Below are 19496 nucleotides of genomic sequence, written 5' to 3'. Positions count from 1 at the left end.
TGGTGGCATTTGAGTGAGATGAGGAAAATGAACATGAGACTGTCTGTGTTGCTTTGGATTGTTGTCGAGCAGAACCTGTCATCAGCATGAAAAATATACGAATCCTTAGCCCCTCTGGAATGTAAATATTTTGCAACATCAGCTACAACAGTGCCTTGTGAACACGCCAGTTCTTGCTTGGGGGTGACATTGTAGACAAGAAGTTAGCAGCGTTATCATCTGCAAACATAAACAAACTGGCTTGTCTGAGCAATTGACTGAACAAGATATAGGATTGAATGGACTTGTGGGCTTTAAAGTTTAACATTTTATTTTTTGTATATACAATGAGCAGTCCTGTGGCACATTAGAACATCATGAGCGTTCGTGGGTAAAACCATGTGAGCATCTACAACTAGATACGTTTGCTTGATAAAGGCAATAGTTTTGATGTGATAGACTTCTGTAAGGCTTTTGATTTAGTATCACATTAAAAAGGCTGAGACTTTTCAGCTTAGAAAAGAGGAGACTAAGGGGGGATATGATAGAAATCTGTAAAATTATTACTGGTGTGGAGAAAGTGAAAGGGAAAAGTTATTTACTTGTTCCCATAACATAAGAACTAGGGGTCACCAAATGAAATTAATAATAGCAGGTTTAAAACAAATAAAAGGAAGTTTTTCTTCACACAGTGCACGGGCAACTTGTGGAACTCCTTGCCAGAGGATGTTGTGAAGGGCAGGACTTTTAACAGGGTTCAGAAAAGAGCTGGATAAATTCATGGAGGATGTTAGCCAGGATGGGTTGGAATAGTGTCCCTAGCCTCTGTTTGTCAGAAGCTGGAAATGGGCAACAGGGGTAGGATCACTTGATGATTCCCTCTGGGAGCACCTAGCATTAGCCACTGTCAAAGACAGGATACTGGGCTAGACGTCTGGTATTTTTAATAGCTAGGCCAGACTCAGCCCCAGTCCAGGTGTTTGTGACCCCAGAGGCAGCTGTGGGGCAGGGCGAGTGTGCTGATAGAGGGAAATCCAGAGCTGGCTTAACGCTAGCTCTAAGCACTAGCTCCTCCCCTGCCCGTGAAGGGCTGTACCAGAGCTTATTTGGCTCCCACTAGTGCAGGGTCAGGCGAGCAGAGAGGCTGATGTTGTCCCTGCCTCGCCTCCAGACCAGGCCTGCCAGACCAGTGGATCTGGGCCGTGGCTGCCCTGCTGCTCCCTGACCTCCAGGCCAATCAAGGCTTGGGGGCGGGGGAGCGCGCCGAGTCTCCTTGCCCCCGCAGTTTTAAACCTGCCGGGGTGTGTCTCTAGCCACCACGCTCTCCCCCGCCCCCAGGCCCTGATTGACATGGGGCTGGGGGAGCGGCAGGGCGACGTGGGCTGGATCCACTGGCTTTGGCAGGCCGGGGCTGGCTCGCAGAGGGCCCTTTGCCCGCTCCTGGGCTAGAGACACGCGCCGGCAGGGAATGTGCACGAGGCCTCCTTCCGCTAGGTGTCTAGAGGGAACAGCTGGTGTTTCTCTCTGGGGGGCGGGGAGGGAAGGGGAAGATTTCTCGCAATCCCCCACACGTGGCTGATGGGGGGGGGGGGAGTACAAGAGGTCTCCTGGCCCTGCCCCTTCCGGGGTGGCCTGAGGCCACTTCAGAAATGTCTGAAAATGAGTAAATTTTTAAAACTGAGTGCCCACCCCGTCCTCGCTCCTAGTCCCTGTTTCTGCTCCTACCCAAGCCCCTTCCATTATCCAGATGAGTCCATAACACCCACTTCAATGCAACACCCTGTCTCCTTCTCCCACCCCCTCTGCTTTTGTCCTCATTTTGCCCACCCCACAAAGTGCCAGCGAGGAAACTCTAAACCACCCCGTCTTCAGCCCCATGGCATCTTGCTTTGCTCTGTGAGCTCGTGTGCGCTCCCCATCGCTGGGGACCCGGATGCGGCTGTCCCCGGCTAGGGAGGTGTATTTGGTAGCAACGTCATTTGGGGGTGGGGAAAGTTTCCCTTCAGGAATGCCTGATGCCTGCCACTTGCTCACAGGCACCCTTCTCGGGAGGTTAGCCGGCTCCCGGGCTGGCGAGAGGGGGCTGCCGGGAGAAATGGCCCTTTCGTCTTGACCCCAGATAGCCGTGCCCGCATTGCCAGGCAGCTTTTAGACCATATTCCCTCCTTCGCTACTTCGTTTGGGGCCCTTGCTCTCTCTCGGAGTGGCCTGTGACCCCCCCCCCCCGCCCGGGGAAGTGTTGGTCCACATCTGAAGGAATGGAGGGATTTCTTCTTCCCTCTCCGAGGAGAAATTGGAACGCGTGGCCCCGACTCCCTGGAGGCGCTCAGCAGAAGACAGCTCGGCAGTGGTTTTGGTAGGGCTGCAGGGAGGGCAAAGGGGTGTTTTGACTCGCTGTGGCTTCGCGTAGGCTCTGAGGAAACCCTTCCCTCTGCCTAGGAGTTCCTTGCGGTCTCGTCCCCTGTGGCTGGCTCAGCCTCGCCCTGTGTATCCTGGGCGCGTGGTGAGGGTCTTTGCACGGGGGGTGGGGACCCAGAGGCACTTGCCCGGTCCCAGGCTCTGTGCGGACGCGCCAGCTTGTGTGTTGCCCTGCGGCAGTGCCCTGTGGGGCTGTGACTTGCCTGTGGGCCAGCGTGGCACTGCACGAGGCTGAGATGCCGGGAAGGGGGAGAGACCGCAGTGGAGGCTGTAGAGGGGGAGCCAGGGGTGGGCGGGAATTGAAGCCACCTTCAGCTGGGCTGGATCTGGCCCCCGGCCTGTCCCGTCAGGAGGGAGGATGGTGGTTTGTTTGCCACCTCCCTCCCGACGAGGAGAACAGGCAGCTCCTGCCGCTTTGCAGAGGAGCGTGTCGCTGGCCGGCACACCTGGGCAGCCCTGTCACTTGTCCTGCTGGCCAAGCCGCCACGCGGAGCTCTTCCCACTCAGCCCAGAGCCCTGCCCCCCACTCGGTACTGGGGTGTTCACACGCTCCGGCGTTAGCGTAAGCCTGGCCCCGCGTTGGCTCGGGCGGGCTCCGTCCCAGCCTCGGGGAGGAGACGGGGCTGGAGCTCAAGGGCCAAGCCTTGTAAGTGTCTTAAACACTCAATAAATCTCGACCAAGTGGATCTAGTGACAGCTCCCAGATCAGGTTTCTCTCAAGCTTCTGCGCCGGCTGAGTCGCCTGCCCCGATTCAGGCCCAGCATGGCCGTGCGCCCCGGGGAAGTGCTCCCCAGCCCTATGCGGGTGGCCCGGGAGAACAGCTGTTCCCCCGCCTTGCTCCCTCGCCGAGCTCGGTCCGGCTCCGCCACCTGGAGCCCCGGGCTCAGAGCGCTAGTGAAAACTGGAGGGGAGGAGAACAACCCGGGTGTGAGGAGCGTTGCAGAGTGAGCTGTGGAGCTGTGCGGAGGACGCACCGCGGAGACATAGCACAGGCCATGGCTAGCCTAGACAAGGGGCCACGCAGATGTCAGACCTGCAGAAGGGAGCCTCCACCCGGCGCCGGAAGCAGCATCTCCACATCTGCTTCCTGAATCTTCCCTGCAGATCTGCCGCAATCCTGGCAGCTCCCCGAGTGCCTTGGGCTTGCGGGGGGCGACAGCCCAGTGGGGATCTCGGCTCAGCCTGCAGCTGCAGTCCAAGGAGCAAACAAGCCGTCCGTACGCAGGAGGAATGGGAAGGAGACTATTACAATGCTGGTATAGAAACCAGTGATGTGGACTCAGCTGGATATTGGATGCGGTTCCCAAAGTAGGAGTCAGACACCCCTTCCCCCCCGATGAAGAGAGTGACTTTAAAAAATGAGTTTGGAAAAAAGGATCAGTGGGTTGCTATAGATTTCCCAGCATTTGAGCCTTTAGGAGGTCACATTTTCCAGGCTTTCTCTGCGACTCCGAGGTCTGGAAACTTTCCTTTTTCAAAATAAAACCGAGATTCCGCCCGAATCGCCTGACTTCAGGAGCTGGGCTTTTCAAAGAACACCTCCCCCACGTTCCCTTTTCCCCCCCAAGTGCCACCCCCACGCAGCCCTATGTAAGTTAATCACCACAAATAACTTCCCAGTGAGTCTCTTTGCATGCTAAGCAACAGGCTTGGAGTTGTAGAGAGGTTCTGAGAGGTCACCTGCAGTTACAGAGACTAAAACTAGGCTCACATGATCAATGCTGATTCATTTGTTTGTTTTAAGAGAGAAATACTTCTGAAATAATGTCTGCCCGCCGTGGTTTTAATAGAGCATCGCTGCTTTAATCGTGTCAGTCATTGTTTTTTAACTCGCTCCACATCAGAATTTCTCCCTTTGTTGCCTGGGTTTCTATTTCAGGCCACGTCTACACGGGCACTTTACAGTCCCTGTAACGTTCTGGCTCACGGGGGTGAAAACACTCCCCTTTCTCCAGCCCCGAGCGCTGTAAAGCGCCAGTGTGAGCCCGGCAATGGCGCTGGGCGCGCTCCTAGTGCTCTTAGCTAGTCCCCTCGTGGAAGGGGTTCACATGGGGCGCTGGGCGCAATTCAGAATGGTTGCCCTTGCTTGCGGGAAGCCTGTTTTCGTGGCGCGGCTGAGCCAGCCAGGCCGGCAGAGCGCTGGTCCCAGGACACAGCGGTGTGTCTGCGAGAGGCTGGTGGCTCTGAGGAAACGGGAGCCATGTTTCAGGCCCTAGGAGAAAGTCAGAGCGCTGCCGTGAGTCAGAGCGTGGATTTCCGTGGCTTGCCTCTGAAGGCAGTGGCTGGCCTTTGTAGCAAGAGGGGAGGCCAATCCCCTGAACCATGCACCGAGTCCTCTTTTGGGGGGAGAAAAACCTGTAGAGCCGCCCTAAAAGTCCTGTAAGTGAACGAGACTTGGCAGCTCTGCACCTGTTCGCCAGGGGGCGCCTCGCCACAGACGCGCCCGGGGGCTTTTTAAATCTCTGCTCTCTTTTCTCTGCAAGGCGCCGTCTACACGGCAGAGTTTCTGCACAAAAACGTGCAGCGCGTCCGTACTACGAGCGCAAGTACAGAATCGTAAGAAAACGTTGGTCGTAAGAGCAGAGGGCTTTTTGGGCCAGGTCTGTCCTCTTTCTACAAGGAAGAAGCCCTTTTGCGCAAGAGCTCTTGTGCAAGAAGGCAGGGTGGACGGGCAACAGGGGCTTCTCGCGCAAGACACCCCTGTGGCTAAACTGTCCATCAGAGCTTCCTTGCCGTGGACACTCTTGCGCCAAAGCACATGGCAGTGTGGACGCGCTCTTGCACAAGAACTCTTGCGCAAAAAGTTTGTGCGCAAGAAGCTTGCAGTGTAGACATAGCCCAAGAGTCTGGCGACGCTGCTCCTTCCCCGCCATACTGAGAGAGTATTCTGAGAGCAGCCCCTCTCAATTGCCGCAAGGGTTGTAACCTCAGCAAGCTGCACTTGCTCATATCTACACTGCTGGCTCAGGCCTGCCGATGGACGGGGGGAAGGGAGCTGTTGCACCAGGGCCTAGCAATTCTGAAGGGCCCGGGGCTGCTATTGCAGCAGCGCCCGTGGCTAGAGCCCTTTCAATCGCCGCCCGAGTGCCAGGCAGGGTACTCCAGGCGTTGGGAGAGACTAGCCTCTGCCCCACCCCTCCAGGAGTGCAGAGCTGCCCCCCACCTTGTCCAGAGGCCCAGCAATTCTGTCACTCCCCTGTGCAGGATAAAGGGAGCAGGGGGTTGAGTTTCCTTCCTGACCCTGACGCTGATCAGCTGATGCGTGGAATGGAACGGTGCCCTGAAGCATGAGAGTAGATGTCTCCTGTTTGAGCACGTTGAAGTGCAAACATTATGGGGCATAAAATTATCCGACCAGCTCACCGATCTTTCTCCTCTTGAGCGGCTCAAAGCTTCCTCTCCGGTCGGGTTAGCCGTGTGCGTTAGCGAGTAAGAGGCTCCTTTCACACACATGTCTTCTGTTGGCCGCGCAGGGGTTAAAACTGTGGGAGAGCTTCAGAGGGAGGAAAAAATGTGAGAGGAAAGTCGGCAGAACTCTGCACTTCCTGCTGGCTGCCCTGGCTTTCACGGGCACGGCGCCACCAGAAATGAGGTAAAAGCAGACGATGCCAAGGCTAGTCCATGTAGGTAGGAAAGCCCCTTCCTCTCCGGGAATGCAGGGTTCGCCGCGCCGCGCTTTGTGGTGGTTGTAGCTTTGGGAACACGGCAGCAGAAAGTGGGGCCAGGAGGTTAGTCACCGATAAGTGTCCCATCCCGTCCAGCGCCCTGGGGCTCCGTCAGGGAAGGAAATAAAGAGCCGTGGGAACAGCCACACGGAATCACACCCCCGGTCCATCTAGCCCCGTGTCCTCGGACCGTGACAGTACCACGTACTTCAGGGTGCAAAAGACCCTGCACTAGGCTGGTGGGCAGGGGGGAGGAGAGAACTGCTCTTTCGTGAAGGTCTTATCCAGACTCCTACGAATGAGAGATGGCGTTGGATCTGCTCCCCCCCATTCACTGGGATAGCGTGCACGGCGGCCTGCCTTACCTGCTAGGATCTCCCCTCCGCCGTCATAGCAGATGGGACCAATGGTCCGTCCTGTGCTAGTCCCCGTGACCTCTGCCAGCTGGGGCAGCGGTGCGGCGAGCTGGCTGGCTGCGTGCATGTGTCACGTTCTGCCTCCCCGCCGCTGCTCATGCCCATAAGAACTGTCCGTCCCCTGCAAAGCATCCACTGATGCATAAGTTGCTCTCCCACCTTCTCTCGCTAATCTAGCCGCAGCTTGGACCCAGTAGGCAGGATCAGAGTCCTGGGGAGCCCGGGACAGGGCCCCCAGGCAGCGCTGGGCGTGATGGGGAGCTAACAAAACAATTTCCCACCCCCTCACATTCTCCTTTGCATTCCCATCCCAGAGAGTCGGGCCTTTTCCTTTAAATACTGGCTGGGCACCAGACCTAATCTTGCCTGATACCGTCGGCGGCCTAGGCCTGACGCTGCAGAGGAAGGAGCAAACACCCCGGTAACCCATAATGCCCTAGGCAAGTTGTACAATAGATGCGGGAGGGACAAGACTCAGCAGAGGCCTAAGCAATGGGGTTTGCCTGCCTCAGCCTTCAAGAGAAATACAAATGTTGTTAGTGGGAAGGAATTATCTAGCCCCTGCTAAAATCCGGCTCCGGGAGTGGCTGCTGGACCCGAGAGCGGCGCCTGACCCTTTTATTTGCTCTAAAAACCTCTGTCTTTAAGTCATACTTTTGTAGGTGCTAAGGCCAGAACGAACCACTGGGATCATCAAATCTGACCCTGGGTAGAACATAGACCAGGAAACTTCACCCATATCGTGCCTCAAGTAGATGAGTTACAAACACATCCCCTCTCGGTGTAAAACTGGTTAGTGCTGGATTAGCACAGCCTTTGGTAAGTCGTTCCAAAGGTTAATTACACTCACCAAGGTTCCCTCTTAGTTTTCCCCATCCATGTGCGGAATAAATTTTATGTGCGCCGAGGCATGTGCACCGCTAGTGGAAACACATCCTGTCAGCTGTGGGCTTTCTGCTAATCAGCTGCGGTGGCATTTGACTCTCTCCTGGGTGGACGTCCAAGTGCTCATCTTACAGGGAACCCCGCCTCTCATTGTAAAAAATCGCCCTGTGTTTCCAGTCTGAATTTGTCTAGCTTCAGTGTCCAGATTGGACGGTGTTATACCTTTCTCTGCTGGACTGAAGAGCTTGTTAGTAAATATTTTCCCCCTTGTAGATACCTATAGACTGTAACCAAGTCTCCTGTTAGCCTTCTCTTTGGGAAGTGAAGTAGATGGAACATCCCTCGCTGTTTTCTAGCCTTTTATTCATTCTTGCAGCTTTTCTCTGACCCCTCCAGTTTATCAGCATCCTTCTTGCATTGTGGGCACCAGCACGGGACACATTTGTGGCCAAGATGAGTCTGCTCTGCAGGTGGCTCTGACCAGGAAAAGGATGTGTAGGAAAGAAGCGAGGAAACTCCCGCTCTCCCCCCCCCCCCCGGGATTCTTGTTCCCTATACTCCTCCTGGGAGTAACCCCCCCCAACAGAACAGTACAGTGAACACAGAGTGGGAAATATGTACAGAGGGATGAATGGAGCAAAGCAGCAAGGGAAAGCCAAGGGAAGCAGTAAAACAAGGTTATAGCACCATGAATGTAGCTCTGCTCTCTCAGCCCCAGCGCAATAGCCAGTGCCGAATGCAGAGCTGAAATAACCTCTCTGCTCCTGCTCACGATTGCCCTGTTTGAGCATCCGAGGGCTGCATTAGCCTTTTGGCTGCTGCATCGCACCGGGGTTGCGTATCACCCACCCCAGCCCCTAAATCTTTGTCAGCACGGAGTCCCCCAGTTGTCACCTGCAAACTTTTCTCGGCCATGATTTGATGTGTTCTTCCAAGTCACTGATAAAAATATTCCATAGCATAGGCCCAAGATGCTGGACGCCCGCGTGCTAGAAATTCCCTGCTTGCGATCACTGTCTGCCAGCCAGTTTTTAATCCCCCTCGCGTGCACCTTGTTCGTTTCCTAGCGTTCCCGTCAGTCACGAGGCCTGGTTCTCTCATCGGATGGGATGGGCCAGAAAACGAGAATGCAGGGTATCCGGTGCATTCCGGTGGAAGGCGGCTGGGTACGGAGCAGCCCAGATCTAGACTAGCTCATCTTGTTGCCTCCCTGCAGACCGGAATCCCTCCACCTTTCCCATACGAGGCAAGGTCCAAAGGGGTGTTGTCTTTCTGCAAAGCGGGCGCTGTCCCGCAGGACACCCACCGGTTACAGCTCTCTGAATTCCATGTCATCGTCCCCCCAACCCGGCGTAAGCCCATGGCCATGCCATCCCAAGGGGAGAACCCGAACTCACCCCTGCGGTGCAGTGGGGTGCCTGTCTCAGTGTATCGGCCTTTTCCCCGGCAGGGAGCGGGGCACGGGCGTGTGGACGGAGTCCCTCTGGAAGCGGGCCAGGATTCAGCCCAGATGCAAGGAAATGCAATTCCGCGCAGCTCCGCCTTTCTCTAGCTCTGCTCCCCTGCACCTTCCCTCACGCACTAGCAGGCCTGCGAGCTTCCTCCTCCTTTGCCCCAGTTGAGGCAGCCCTGGACTGGGGGCTGTGTGCTGGCTCCACCCAGTGCCAGGTGGGGTCACAAGTGGTGGCCTGGGCTGTCTGTGACCCTGATTGTTGGACACCCCTCCCCTCTTCCCCCCCCAGGTTTCATAGGATCCTAACTGGAGTGAAAACCCAGCACCCCCCTTGCAGAGTCAGCCCTTGGCTCTGCTTTGATTCCTGCCGGAGAGCTTAGCCCTTGAAATTCCAGCTTGGGGACAGTGAGGCTCCAAAACTCAAAGCCAACCCAGTTGAAACAGCTGAGTTGCATCTGGATGGGCATCCCAGCCAAACCCTGAAGCGACTCCTCCCTTGAACCTTGCCATGAAAATTTAAAACGGGGGCGTTTTGCTTGGCTTTGTGCTGGGCAACAAATCTAGACCTGATCGTTGTCCCTAGTTACAGAATCATAGAACCATAGAGCTGGAAGAGACCTCAGAAAGTCATCAAGTCCAGCCCCCTGCCCTAGGCAGGACCAATCCCAACTAAATCAACCCGGCCAGGGCTTTGTCAAGCTGAGACTTAAACACCTCCAGGGATGGAGACTCCACTACTTCCCTAGGTAACCCATCCCAGTGCTTCATCACCCTCCTAGGGAAATAGTTTTTTTCCTAATATCCAACCTGGACCTCTCCCACTGCAACTTGAGCCCATTGCTCCTTGTTCTGCCATCCGTCACTACTGACAACAGCCTCTCTCCATCCTCTTTGGAACCTCCCTTCAGGAAGTTGAAGGCTGCTATCAAATCCCCCCTCACTCTTCGCTTCTGCAGACTAAACAGACCCAACTCCCTCAGCCTCTTGTCATAGGTCATATGCTCCAGCCCCCTATTCATTTTGGTTGCCCTCCGCTGGACCCTCTCCAATGTGTCCACATCCTTTCTGTAGTGGGGGGCCCAGAACTGGACACAGTATTCCAGATGTAGCCTCACCAGAGCCAAATAAAGGGGGATAATCACTTCTCTGGATCTGCTGGCAATGCTCCTCCTAATGCACCCTAATATGCCATTAGCCTTCTTGGCTATAAGGGCACACTGTTGACTCCCCTCGGACCCCAAAAAGCAGCAACCTTGCCCTGAAGGAAGCCATTTTCTAACCTCCCAGTTAGCGATTGACTCATTTTTTAGCCTGCTTTTTCACATGGAAAAAAATGGATTTCAACGAGCCCAGCTCCCCGCTATCCGTAAGAGTTCATCTCCTGATGCCATTTTGGGTGAAATCATTGTGTGCCCGGGGTAATCACATCACGCAGGGATAATGGCAAACAGCCCGTCTCTAGTTTCTTTCTCTGTTTTTCCTGGTCGTCTTTTTTAAATGTAAAGTATTTTTGGCTCGGCTAATCCCCAAGGATAAGGGCTCTGTGGAACAGGACCCAAATATGGTGCTGATGCGAGAGATGTTAGAGGAATGTGACTTGTTCTAAGCCTGTCGACTCAGAATTTGCTGCCAAACAAATTAGGTCATTTAAACTTCGGAGGCTTTAAAGGACGTCGGGACTTTAATTTGGAAGGAAGAAATCGGGGGTTTGTTTTGCTCAACGACGTAGTGGGCTGGGGAATTGAGTTTGGCACTTCCCCCCGTGTGGCCATCGGTCCCAGCTTGAGTAAGATCTGGATTGACTTCCATTGAGCACACGCAGACTCTGCACAAGCCCCGTGGATGTGCCCTGTTGTGGCACGTTTGTGTGTGCGTGGATGCGGCCAGCCAGGTGCACAGCTGACCCGTTCACACGCACAAGTGGATTTACACGCGCAAATACTTATCGGACTTCTTGGGAGCGAGGCTCTTTATATCCTGCTCACGTTTCGATGAAAATGGCTGTGGATAATACCTGGAGTTCGGGCCCACCGGTAGAGGGGCGGGGAGCAGGACAAAGAGGGCAGTAGCTCCAGGGCCTGGCAATTCAAAAGGGTCCCGGGCTCTTGAAATCCCTGCTAGAGCCCCCCACAGTGCAGAGGACTGTCTAGGGGGGGCTAGCCCCAGCCCTGCCCCTTCCATCTTACATGGGGCACGAGGCGGCTCCCCTGCCTTGTCCCGAGGCCCGGCGAGTCTGTAGCAGCAAGATGGGAGTTTGCAGCAGCCATTCCCCCATGTAGGATAGATGAGGGGGGACGGTAAATTTTCATTTCATGTGGACTTGGTTAGGGCCTGGAGCGTCTGGCCACGTAGCCGAGAAGCTGAGGAGCTGCGCAGGAGGGAGGAGACCACCGTGACACTCAGTGCATGCCCGGGTCAGCGTCTCCGAATGCTGCCATGCCCGAGCGGTTATGCCTGGGAGTTTAGTTCCAGCAAAAGTTGCTGTCGCGCGCCCTGCGCTATCGCTGCATCCGTCTTGCTCCTTTGGCTCTCCCTGGCCTTCCCTGGGGCTGGCCAGCCAGGGAGCGGTGACATTCCTGTGTCCCTAGGAGCATCCTGCCACCCAGCCGTGGCAGCATTCGCCACGCTCCCCACCCGCCTCTTTGCGCTTTTCTCCTCTCTCTCTCTCTCTCGACACTCGCTTGGCTGTGCGACTTGGCCTTGGAAGTTTCTCACTCTGCCGAAGGTGCACGGACTGCGGAGGGCACTTGAAAAAGGAGGGGTGGGTCTGCGTGGGAAAGCCCCTCCTTCCTCGGTCGGTCTGACTGCCTGAGAAGACGGGACTTTGAGACGGCCCCACTGGTCCTGTGAGTTACGGATTGGAGAGACCGGGGCCCCCTCTCCTGCTGGGCGTGGTTTTCACTCCTCTCTGACAGCAGGACCGGTACAAATAAACACTGTCATGTCCCGCGGACGCACACCGGCCTCCGAATAAAGAATTGCCGGGCTTGCGGGCGACGCCAGAACCGTAGCTCTGGAAGTGACACAGCTTTATTTATGCAGGGCAGGCCAGTGATGGGCATCTTCCCACCCCCTCCTGTTCCTTCTCCCTGCCTCCCCGCTCCTTGGCCTCTCTACAGAGGGGGCAGGAGACCCAGTTCCGCGAGGGGTCTGAGAGGTCGGGGGGGTGGACGCAGGTCTGCTGAGCATGCAGGAGAGAGGATCGGCGCTCCCGTTACAGATCGCCAGCGAGCCGCGGGAGTCATGGCTCTAGGTCACTGGTCAGGGCCCCATTGTGCAAGGGTTCCAGAGCAAGGAACTTCCCAAGGAGCTAGATGAGCCAGACAGGGGGTGGGGAAGGAAGGCACATTCTCCCCATTTTACAGATGGGAAGTGAGGTACGGAGACATGAGGAGCAAAATGTCCCCAACGCCCTGTGCGTCCTGTAGGAGGCGCTCCCGTCTCCTGACCCTGCTCCCACGCCTTGCCCTCCCGGGAGCGCCTAGCGGTGACAGGGCCACAGTTCCAGAGGGGAGGCGGTTCTGGGGCTGGGTATTTGTGGGCCATGCCTCAGCTGGGAGTTCTGGAGACACCTCACAAGCAAGCCTGTTCCCATACGATGCTCCCTTCTGCTTAGCTGGGAGTTCAGAGACCTTCTCATCCCTTGGGTCCTGCGCAATCCACCTCTTTTGAAGCTGAGCATCAGCATAGACGACTAGAACACCAGGACTGGAAGGGACCTCGAGAGGTTGTCGAGTCCAGTCCCCTGCCCTCACGGCAGGACCAAGCTCTGTCTAGATCATCCCTGACCGGTGTCTGTCCAACCTGCTCTTAACTATCTCCAGGGATGGAGTTTCCACAACTTCCCTAGGCAACTTATTCCAGTGTGTAACCACCCGGACAGAAAGAATTTGTTCCTAATGTCCAACCTAAACCTCCCTTGCTTGCTGTAGCTAAAGAACATGTCAGCTAGAGGTGCCCTGAGCTCCCACGTCCAGACCTGGGTCTTAGCGACTTCAGAGTGGTTCTGAGTCCAGCTTGGGGCTGTGCCCTTCACTGCTTTCAGTGGGAAGGGTCTGTCCACCCCGTCATTTCCCACTCCCGGAGCCCTCTGCCCTGGCCGTAAGACGTGTAACTGTTCACAGCCAGGGGACAGGTGTTTCTCTTTCCCTTTATTCGCCCCCTCTCTCCTCCTTGCCTTTTTGCATCCCGCGTGGGTTTGATTCTGCGGTGTGGGAGCCCAGCCTGAGTTAATCGTGACTGTTTCTCCTGATCCCCGGACTTCTCAAAATAACTCTGCAAACAGCCCTTCCCTCGGGGCAAACTCGGAGCCTTTCAGCTGCTCTCCATTCCTCTGGTTTTAGGGTTTCTGTCTTCTGCGTGTGGCCAACTTGCCGTTGCTTTCACAAGCCTCTGGCCAGCTCCGCTACCGCTGTGCAGTGCGGTTACTGATCACCGGAGTCCTGAGAACCAGTCCCGGCCTTGGGTCCTTGACACTGCCCATGTAACTGAATGCTGCTGCGTTTGGACACCCCTTGGCTGGAAGGTGCCAGCCTACAAAGGCTGGTGTGTGTGTGCAGCGTTCTCTGCCTTGTGAGCTTGTCACAGCTGTTCTGTGAGCCGGAGGAGGGCCGGTGCTGCTCTTTGTAGCAAAGGAAGGAAAACCGAGCCCTTCCCGGTGACGGTTGTGTCAGCCGAGTCAGTAAAGATACGAATTTGCAAACCAGTCATCAGCTTCAGCTTTAAAACTGGAATGTGGGTGTGTTTTCCTTTCTGCAAAGTGGGGGAAAGCCCGTATCCTGCAGTCAGATCCAGGCACCTGGATCCTGAATCCCTACGGAGGTGCTGGTCCTGCCAGGGCAGATCTCACTGCCGGCTCGGAGAACCTAGTGATTTGTGTTTTGCTTTGAGGTGCTCGTGTCCCCACCCCCAGTGGCTTCTCCCTCCTGTGTCGGGAATCCCCCTCCCCCCCAGCTGATTCTATTCAGCAGTTTTCCCTGTTGGCTGTACGGATAATTGACACGCTCTCTTGTTTTCTTGCTTTGATCAAGGGAATTCGCTTTGACCCCGAAATCCCACAAACGCTACGACTAGAGTTCGCCAAGGCAAACACCAAGATGGCCAAGAGCAAGCTAGTGGGAACCCCGAACCCGAGCACGCCTCTCCCCAGCGCTGTACCTCAGTTCATTACCAGGGAGTCATGTAAGTGTTTGCTTTTATGCTCTTCTGAATTCAGACAGCGGGGAGAGATGGCCAAGGAGCCGGGTTGTGTGGCACTCGGTGACGTAGACAACCGGACAGGGGAGAAATGGCTGCGCTAGGCCGGTGTCTGTGCAGAGCAATGCTCGGTGTGACTGGAGCGCGCCCCCCTCACGCCTGTGGGAAGATGAGGCGGTTTGGTAGACCAGGAGTCAGAGGGGATCATCTTCCTCTGGAAGGGAGCCTAGGCAGTAGGTACAAACGAGTGGCCTCGCTTGGTGCCTGTGCTGTTGTTTTCTGGCTGTTGCTACTGGCGCTCTGTGGATCTATGCACGGTCACATCTAGAACGTTTCCACCCCACAGCGAAGACGCAATGGTGTACACGTCCGTGTGTACATCTGGGAACAGAGCCCGCAGGCTACACCTGCAGGATCGGGGACTCTATCCTGAGGACAGTGACTCTGACAAAGATTCGGGGGTCATAGTGGATAATGAGCTAACCGTGAACTCCCAGGGCTGTGCTGGGGGCCGAAAGGGCTAACGCAGTCATGGGCTGTGCAAACGGGAATCTCAGGGAGGTGATTTCACCTCTGTGTCGGGCACTGCTGCACCCGTTGCTGGCAGGCGGTGTCCACTTCTGGTGTCCACAGTTCGAGAAGGGTGTTGGAGAGGGTTCAGAGAAGAGCCACAAAAATGATTGAAGGGTTAAAAAACCTGCCTCTTAGAAACATTCTCAGGGCTCAGTGTGTTTTCAGAGTGAAGTTTGAGGGAGCACGTGATAGTCTACACGTGCCTACCTAGGGAACAGGTGTTTAAGAGGCCTAGAGACAGGTATAGCAGATGTAATGTCTAAGTGGGAGCTAGCCAAACTGAGACTAGAAATGCAACATACATTTTTAACCGTGAACGTAATTAACCGTTAGAACAGTTGATGGATTCTCCATCGCGGACCGTTTTTAAATCAAGAGGGGATGTTGAAAGCCGCATCTTCTGGGATTCTAATAGGAGGACACTGGAGCAAGCTGTGCAGTTCAGGATTGTGTTCCCCACAGTGGCCAATGGTGGACGTTTCTTAGGGGATTGTAACTCCATCCCTACCCCATCATGGGGGCGGTCCCTTCTTGGCTCCCACTGGCATTTCACAGGTCAGGCCGGCTTTCCCCAGCATCTTGTACAGCTGTGCAACCCTGTGCAAAATGAGTGTTACACGCTCCGAGGAGGTAACAGCTAGTGTTCCCGCTAATTTTTTCCATCCATGTGCGGAATAAATTTAGTTATTTGCACCTTGGCATGTGCAGATGTGCACCGCCTGTAGAAACACATATGCCAGCTGTGAGCACTCTTCTAATCAGCTGGGCAGCATTAGAATCTCTCCTGGGTGCCCGCCCAAGCGCTCAGCTTACAGGGCACACTGGCAACAGCATGCTCCCTCTGTGCCGCCTGGAAGCAGCACCAAGGAGTCACGACCATGCAGATGAACATGCCCATGAGCTCAGCTGGGCTCCTTGCGCTTGGTTGCCCTGTCCCGATGTTCCCCTGGTGCCGCGCACTGAGAACAGTTCCAAGCTGGGTTTTTTTTTAAATTTGGAAGGTTGGGAGTCCAGAACTTGCTCAGACTCTCGACCCTGATAGAGGAACTACCCTGCAGCCACTCTGCTGTGTGGCTCGTGTGCGAGGCATGGTTTGCACACCTGCTTACTTGCAGTAAATCTGGGTGTAGTGGCATTGTTTGGTGGTCAGGCACTTCCTTATCACACTGGTTTGTTAGTGGAAGGATCGTGCCATTAGGGAGCTAGTGATGTCAATAAGCATATGTCTTAATCACTGTGCTGCACTGAAACTGACTCTATAGTGTCAGTATCATTGTTTCTATAGGATGGGTGTCTTTTTACAGTCGCACACGTTACCGTCGTAAACATAGTTTGTCTGAATTTCTGTAAATCAGCTGGAGTTCACTTTAAGTTTTCAATCTCTACAAACCATTTCTCCCCTGTGAACACAGCTGTGAAAGAACAGCCAAGCTAAAAACACCCTGTTTGGATATACTCAGTCAGGGGTACCAGGGAGTGTTACTTCTCTTTAATTTGTAAATCTCGTTAATAGTGACATTAAATCTTAGCCAATACAAGTCTCTCCAGACAAACACTTGTCAATATCTACCAGGATGACATCGTGGTAGGGAGTCTACTATAGACCACCCAGGCAGGAGGAGGAGGTGGATGGGGTATTTCTAGAATGGATAATAGAAATAACAAAAACACAAGATGTGGTAGGGATGAGGGACTTGAACTTCCCAGACATCTTTTGGAAAAGACATCGGGCAAAACACAAAATGTCCAATATGTCCCCTCTCAGTCTTCTCTTTTCTAAACTAAACAAGCCCAATTCTTTCAGTCTTCCCTCATGTTTTCTTAGACCTTTAATCATTTTTGTTGCTCTTTTCCGGACGATCCCGTTTCTCCACCTCTTTCTAGAAATGTGGAGAAAGACCAGATGCAAGCAATAAAATGCAAAAAGTTTAGTAAACCTGACTTGTAAGGAAAGTTTTAAAAAGTTGAGTTTTGATTAAAAATGAGTGAAGGGGGACTTGATGACAATCTTCAGATACGTCACAGACTGTTATAAAGAAGACGAGCAATTGTTCTCCATGTTCACTGAAGGTAGGAGAAGTAAATGGCTTAATGTGCAGCAAGGAAGACTTAGGTTAACGATTAGGAAAAACTGACTCCGAGGCGGGTTAAAAGCTGGGATAGTTTTTCAAGGGAGGTTGTGGAATTCCCCTCGTTGGGGGGTTTTAAAGAACAGGTTGGACAAACACCTGTCAAGGATTATTGATGTTTACACGGGTCTGCCTCAGTGCAGGGGGCTGGAATAGATAACCTCTCAAGGTTCCGGTTAGCCTGGCATTTCTGTGCTTCCATGGTTCTGCATCGGCTATTATTCACACAGGCTCCCCCCTGCAAAACGCAAATATTGTCAGATGAAGGTCGACACTGTCATGTTATTTTTTGTACTCTTTGCAAGTGGTTAATGGAGACGTGCGAAGCTAAAAACAAACACCCACAACTGATGCCCTCGTTGCCCATTTTACGTGGAAACTTTTGGCCTCCGGGAAGTTTTTCAGAAACAATTTCTGAAGTCAGTTGGGTTTGTATTTTTTTGCTTAGCTCTTTATATTAGATGAATCCCAAGGTCAGATTGGGAGGATGCAGGAAGTGGAACTCGTCCAAGTCCATCCACAAACCAAGTTCTACCCTCTCCAGATGCCAGCATCGGACGCTGCTGTCAGGAGATTGTGCACATGGTCAAATGATGATCACATGGGCTCTCCGATGCGCACTGCTGTCCTCGGGTCCTCACCGCACTCGGATGTCCTGTGAGGTCCTTGGGCCTGGCCGCTCCACAGTAAGGACATGCATTGGAATGGGTTACCTAGGGAAGTAGTGGAGTCTCCATCCCTAGAGGTGTTTAAGTCTCGGCTTGACAAAGCCCTGGCCGGGTTGATTTAGATGGGATTGGTCCTGCCTAGAGCGGGGGCTGGACTTGACGACCTTCTGGGGTCTCTTCCAGTTCTATGATTCTATGATAAGGGGATGGTTGGATGAAATAACAGGATCTTGGTAACTAATTGACCATTCATTATCAGTTGGAAATAGGTCAATGGAGGGATGATAGGAGTTGCTATAGGGAACTTTCTGGGTGTCTGGCTGGTGAGTCTTGCCCACATGCTCAGGGTTCAGCTGATCGCCATATTTGGGGTCGGGAAGGAATTTTCCTCCAGGGTACATTGGCAGAGGCCCTGGAGGTTTTTCGCCTTCCTCTGTAGCATTGGGCACAGATCACAGCTGAAGGACTCTCTGCATGTTGGGTCCTTCAAAGTATTTGAATGCTTCAATATCTGAGACCTAGGTGAGAGGATTATTCTAAGAGGGGTGGTTGAGATTCTGTGGCCTGCACTGTGCAGGGGGTCAGACTAGATGATCATAATGGTCCCTTCTGACCTTAGTCTATGAGTCTGAGACATGGGTGGCCCATGGGATTCTTGGGCCTGGCTTCTTGATCGAAGACACAAATAAATGATGGTTTCTTGTAGGCCAGGGTGGCAATAATTTTTGCCCAGGACACCGTGGAAGGGGCGGGGTCTAAACAGGAAGGGGCGGGGCCACCCCACCCCCCAATCATGATTGGTCTGGGGGTGGGGCAGCCCCTTTGCCCCCCCTTCCCACTAGGCATCCATGCCCTGGAAGAGGCTTGGCATGCTCCCCCGCCCCCAGGCCAATCAGGGCACAGGAGCGCCGGAAGCTTCCTCCCGCCCTGCGGGTAGCACGTGGTACTTTGATGTGCTATGGTCTCCTTGCAGGCTCAAGGAAGCTTCTTGCAGCTCCCCAGGCCCTGATTGGTCTGGGGGGCGGGGGAGCATGCGAAGCCTCCGCTCTCCCCCCCCCCCCCCCCCGCCCTGTGCGCAGTGCACGGTGCTTTAAAGAGCCACATGCTCCTGGCAAGGTGGGAGGAGGCTTCCCGCACTCCCCTACCCCCAGGCCCTGATTGCATGCTCGCAGGGTTGGGGGCAGAGTGGATCTGGCCCGCGGAGGCCCTTTTGCTCACCCCTGTTGTAGGCCAACGAATTCTGCCCCCAGAATGAGCTCTTGCTGCAAATAGATGGTGTACAACATGCATAACATGACAATCTCCTTTCTAACAGGCTGCATTGCTCAGGGAAATTGTTAGAACTATTAGCATGTATAGTATCCATACACTGGCATCCGCATTAACACTCTGAATGGGGCAGTTCACAGCTCAGAGCTACTGTTGCAGGCTCTTTGCAAATTCAGGCAGAAATTTCTGATATTGGAGAACGAGGACACTAAAAAATGAGAACCTCCAGTTACTGCAAACTCCTACTGTCTGGAAATACTTTGGTTATTTTTTTACAAGTGCAGTGAAGCAGAATCATCTTAAAAAAATTAAAATTCACTAAAAGGAGTATTAAATTATGTAAAAAGAAATCCAAGTACAAGCTTCATCCTGTCCTCTCAAGTAGGTATTTTAAGGGGCAGCTGATGTAGAAAACAAATGGAATTCACTTGTGAAACAGCAAAGAAATTCCCAGGCTACATTAGAAAGAGACAAAGTGAATGAAAAACAAAAATGACCACGAATGACTTTTATATAGCGCTTCAATTTTTTTAAAAGGATGATTGGACTTTTCTGTGCAACAAAAATACGCATTGCTTTAGGGGCGGGGGTGGAAAATGGAATTATGCTGCTAAATCCAGGAATAAAATCCAGTTTTCAAAAGGGATTACAAATCCCTGGTGAATACAGCATGCTGGGCAGAGATGGAGATAAAGAGTTCAGCTGAGCAATTTGTATTCCCATTCTCCTCTCCTAAACAATCCTTTTGGACAGAACTAGCAGGCGGGAGCTCTTCCCAGCTAGTGGTTGGTCTCAGTTCCCATCTTCGTTGCGCTCTCTGAAGTTGAAAGGCCTGTGAACCCCA

The 19496-nt window shown here is 53.8% G+C and overlaps 1 protein-coding gene across 4 annotated transcripts in view; it reads left to right on the top strand.

The window, feature by feature from the left end:
* RBPMS (RNA binding protein, mRNA processing factor) overlaps positions 1-19496 on the top strand; it is a 76204-nt gene that overhangs the window by 31028 nt on the left and 25680 nt on the right. For all 4 annotated transcript variants that reach the window (XM_075929337.1, XM_075929335.1, XM_075929334.1 and 1 more), the window contains exon 5: positions 13848-13998. In XM_075929337.1, coding sequence (XP_075785452.1) covers positions 13848-13998 — 151 coding nt within the window. The remainder of the gene's footprint in view (positions 1-13847; positions 13999-19496) is intronic.

Source organism: Pelodiscus sinensis, chromosome 5 (assembly GCF_049634645.1).
Source record: "Pelodiscus sinensis isolate JC-2024 chromosome 5, ASM4963464v1, whole genome shotgun sequence".
NCBI lineage: Eukaryota > Metazoa > Chordata > Testudines > Trionychidae > Pelodiscus > Pelodiscus sinensis.
This window is presented reverse-complemented; position numbering and strand designations above follow the sequence as displayed.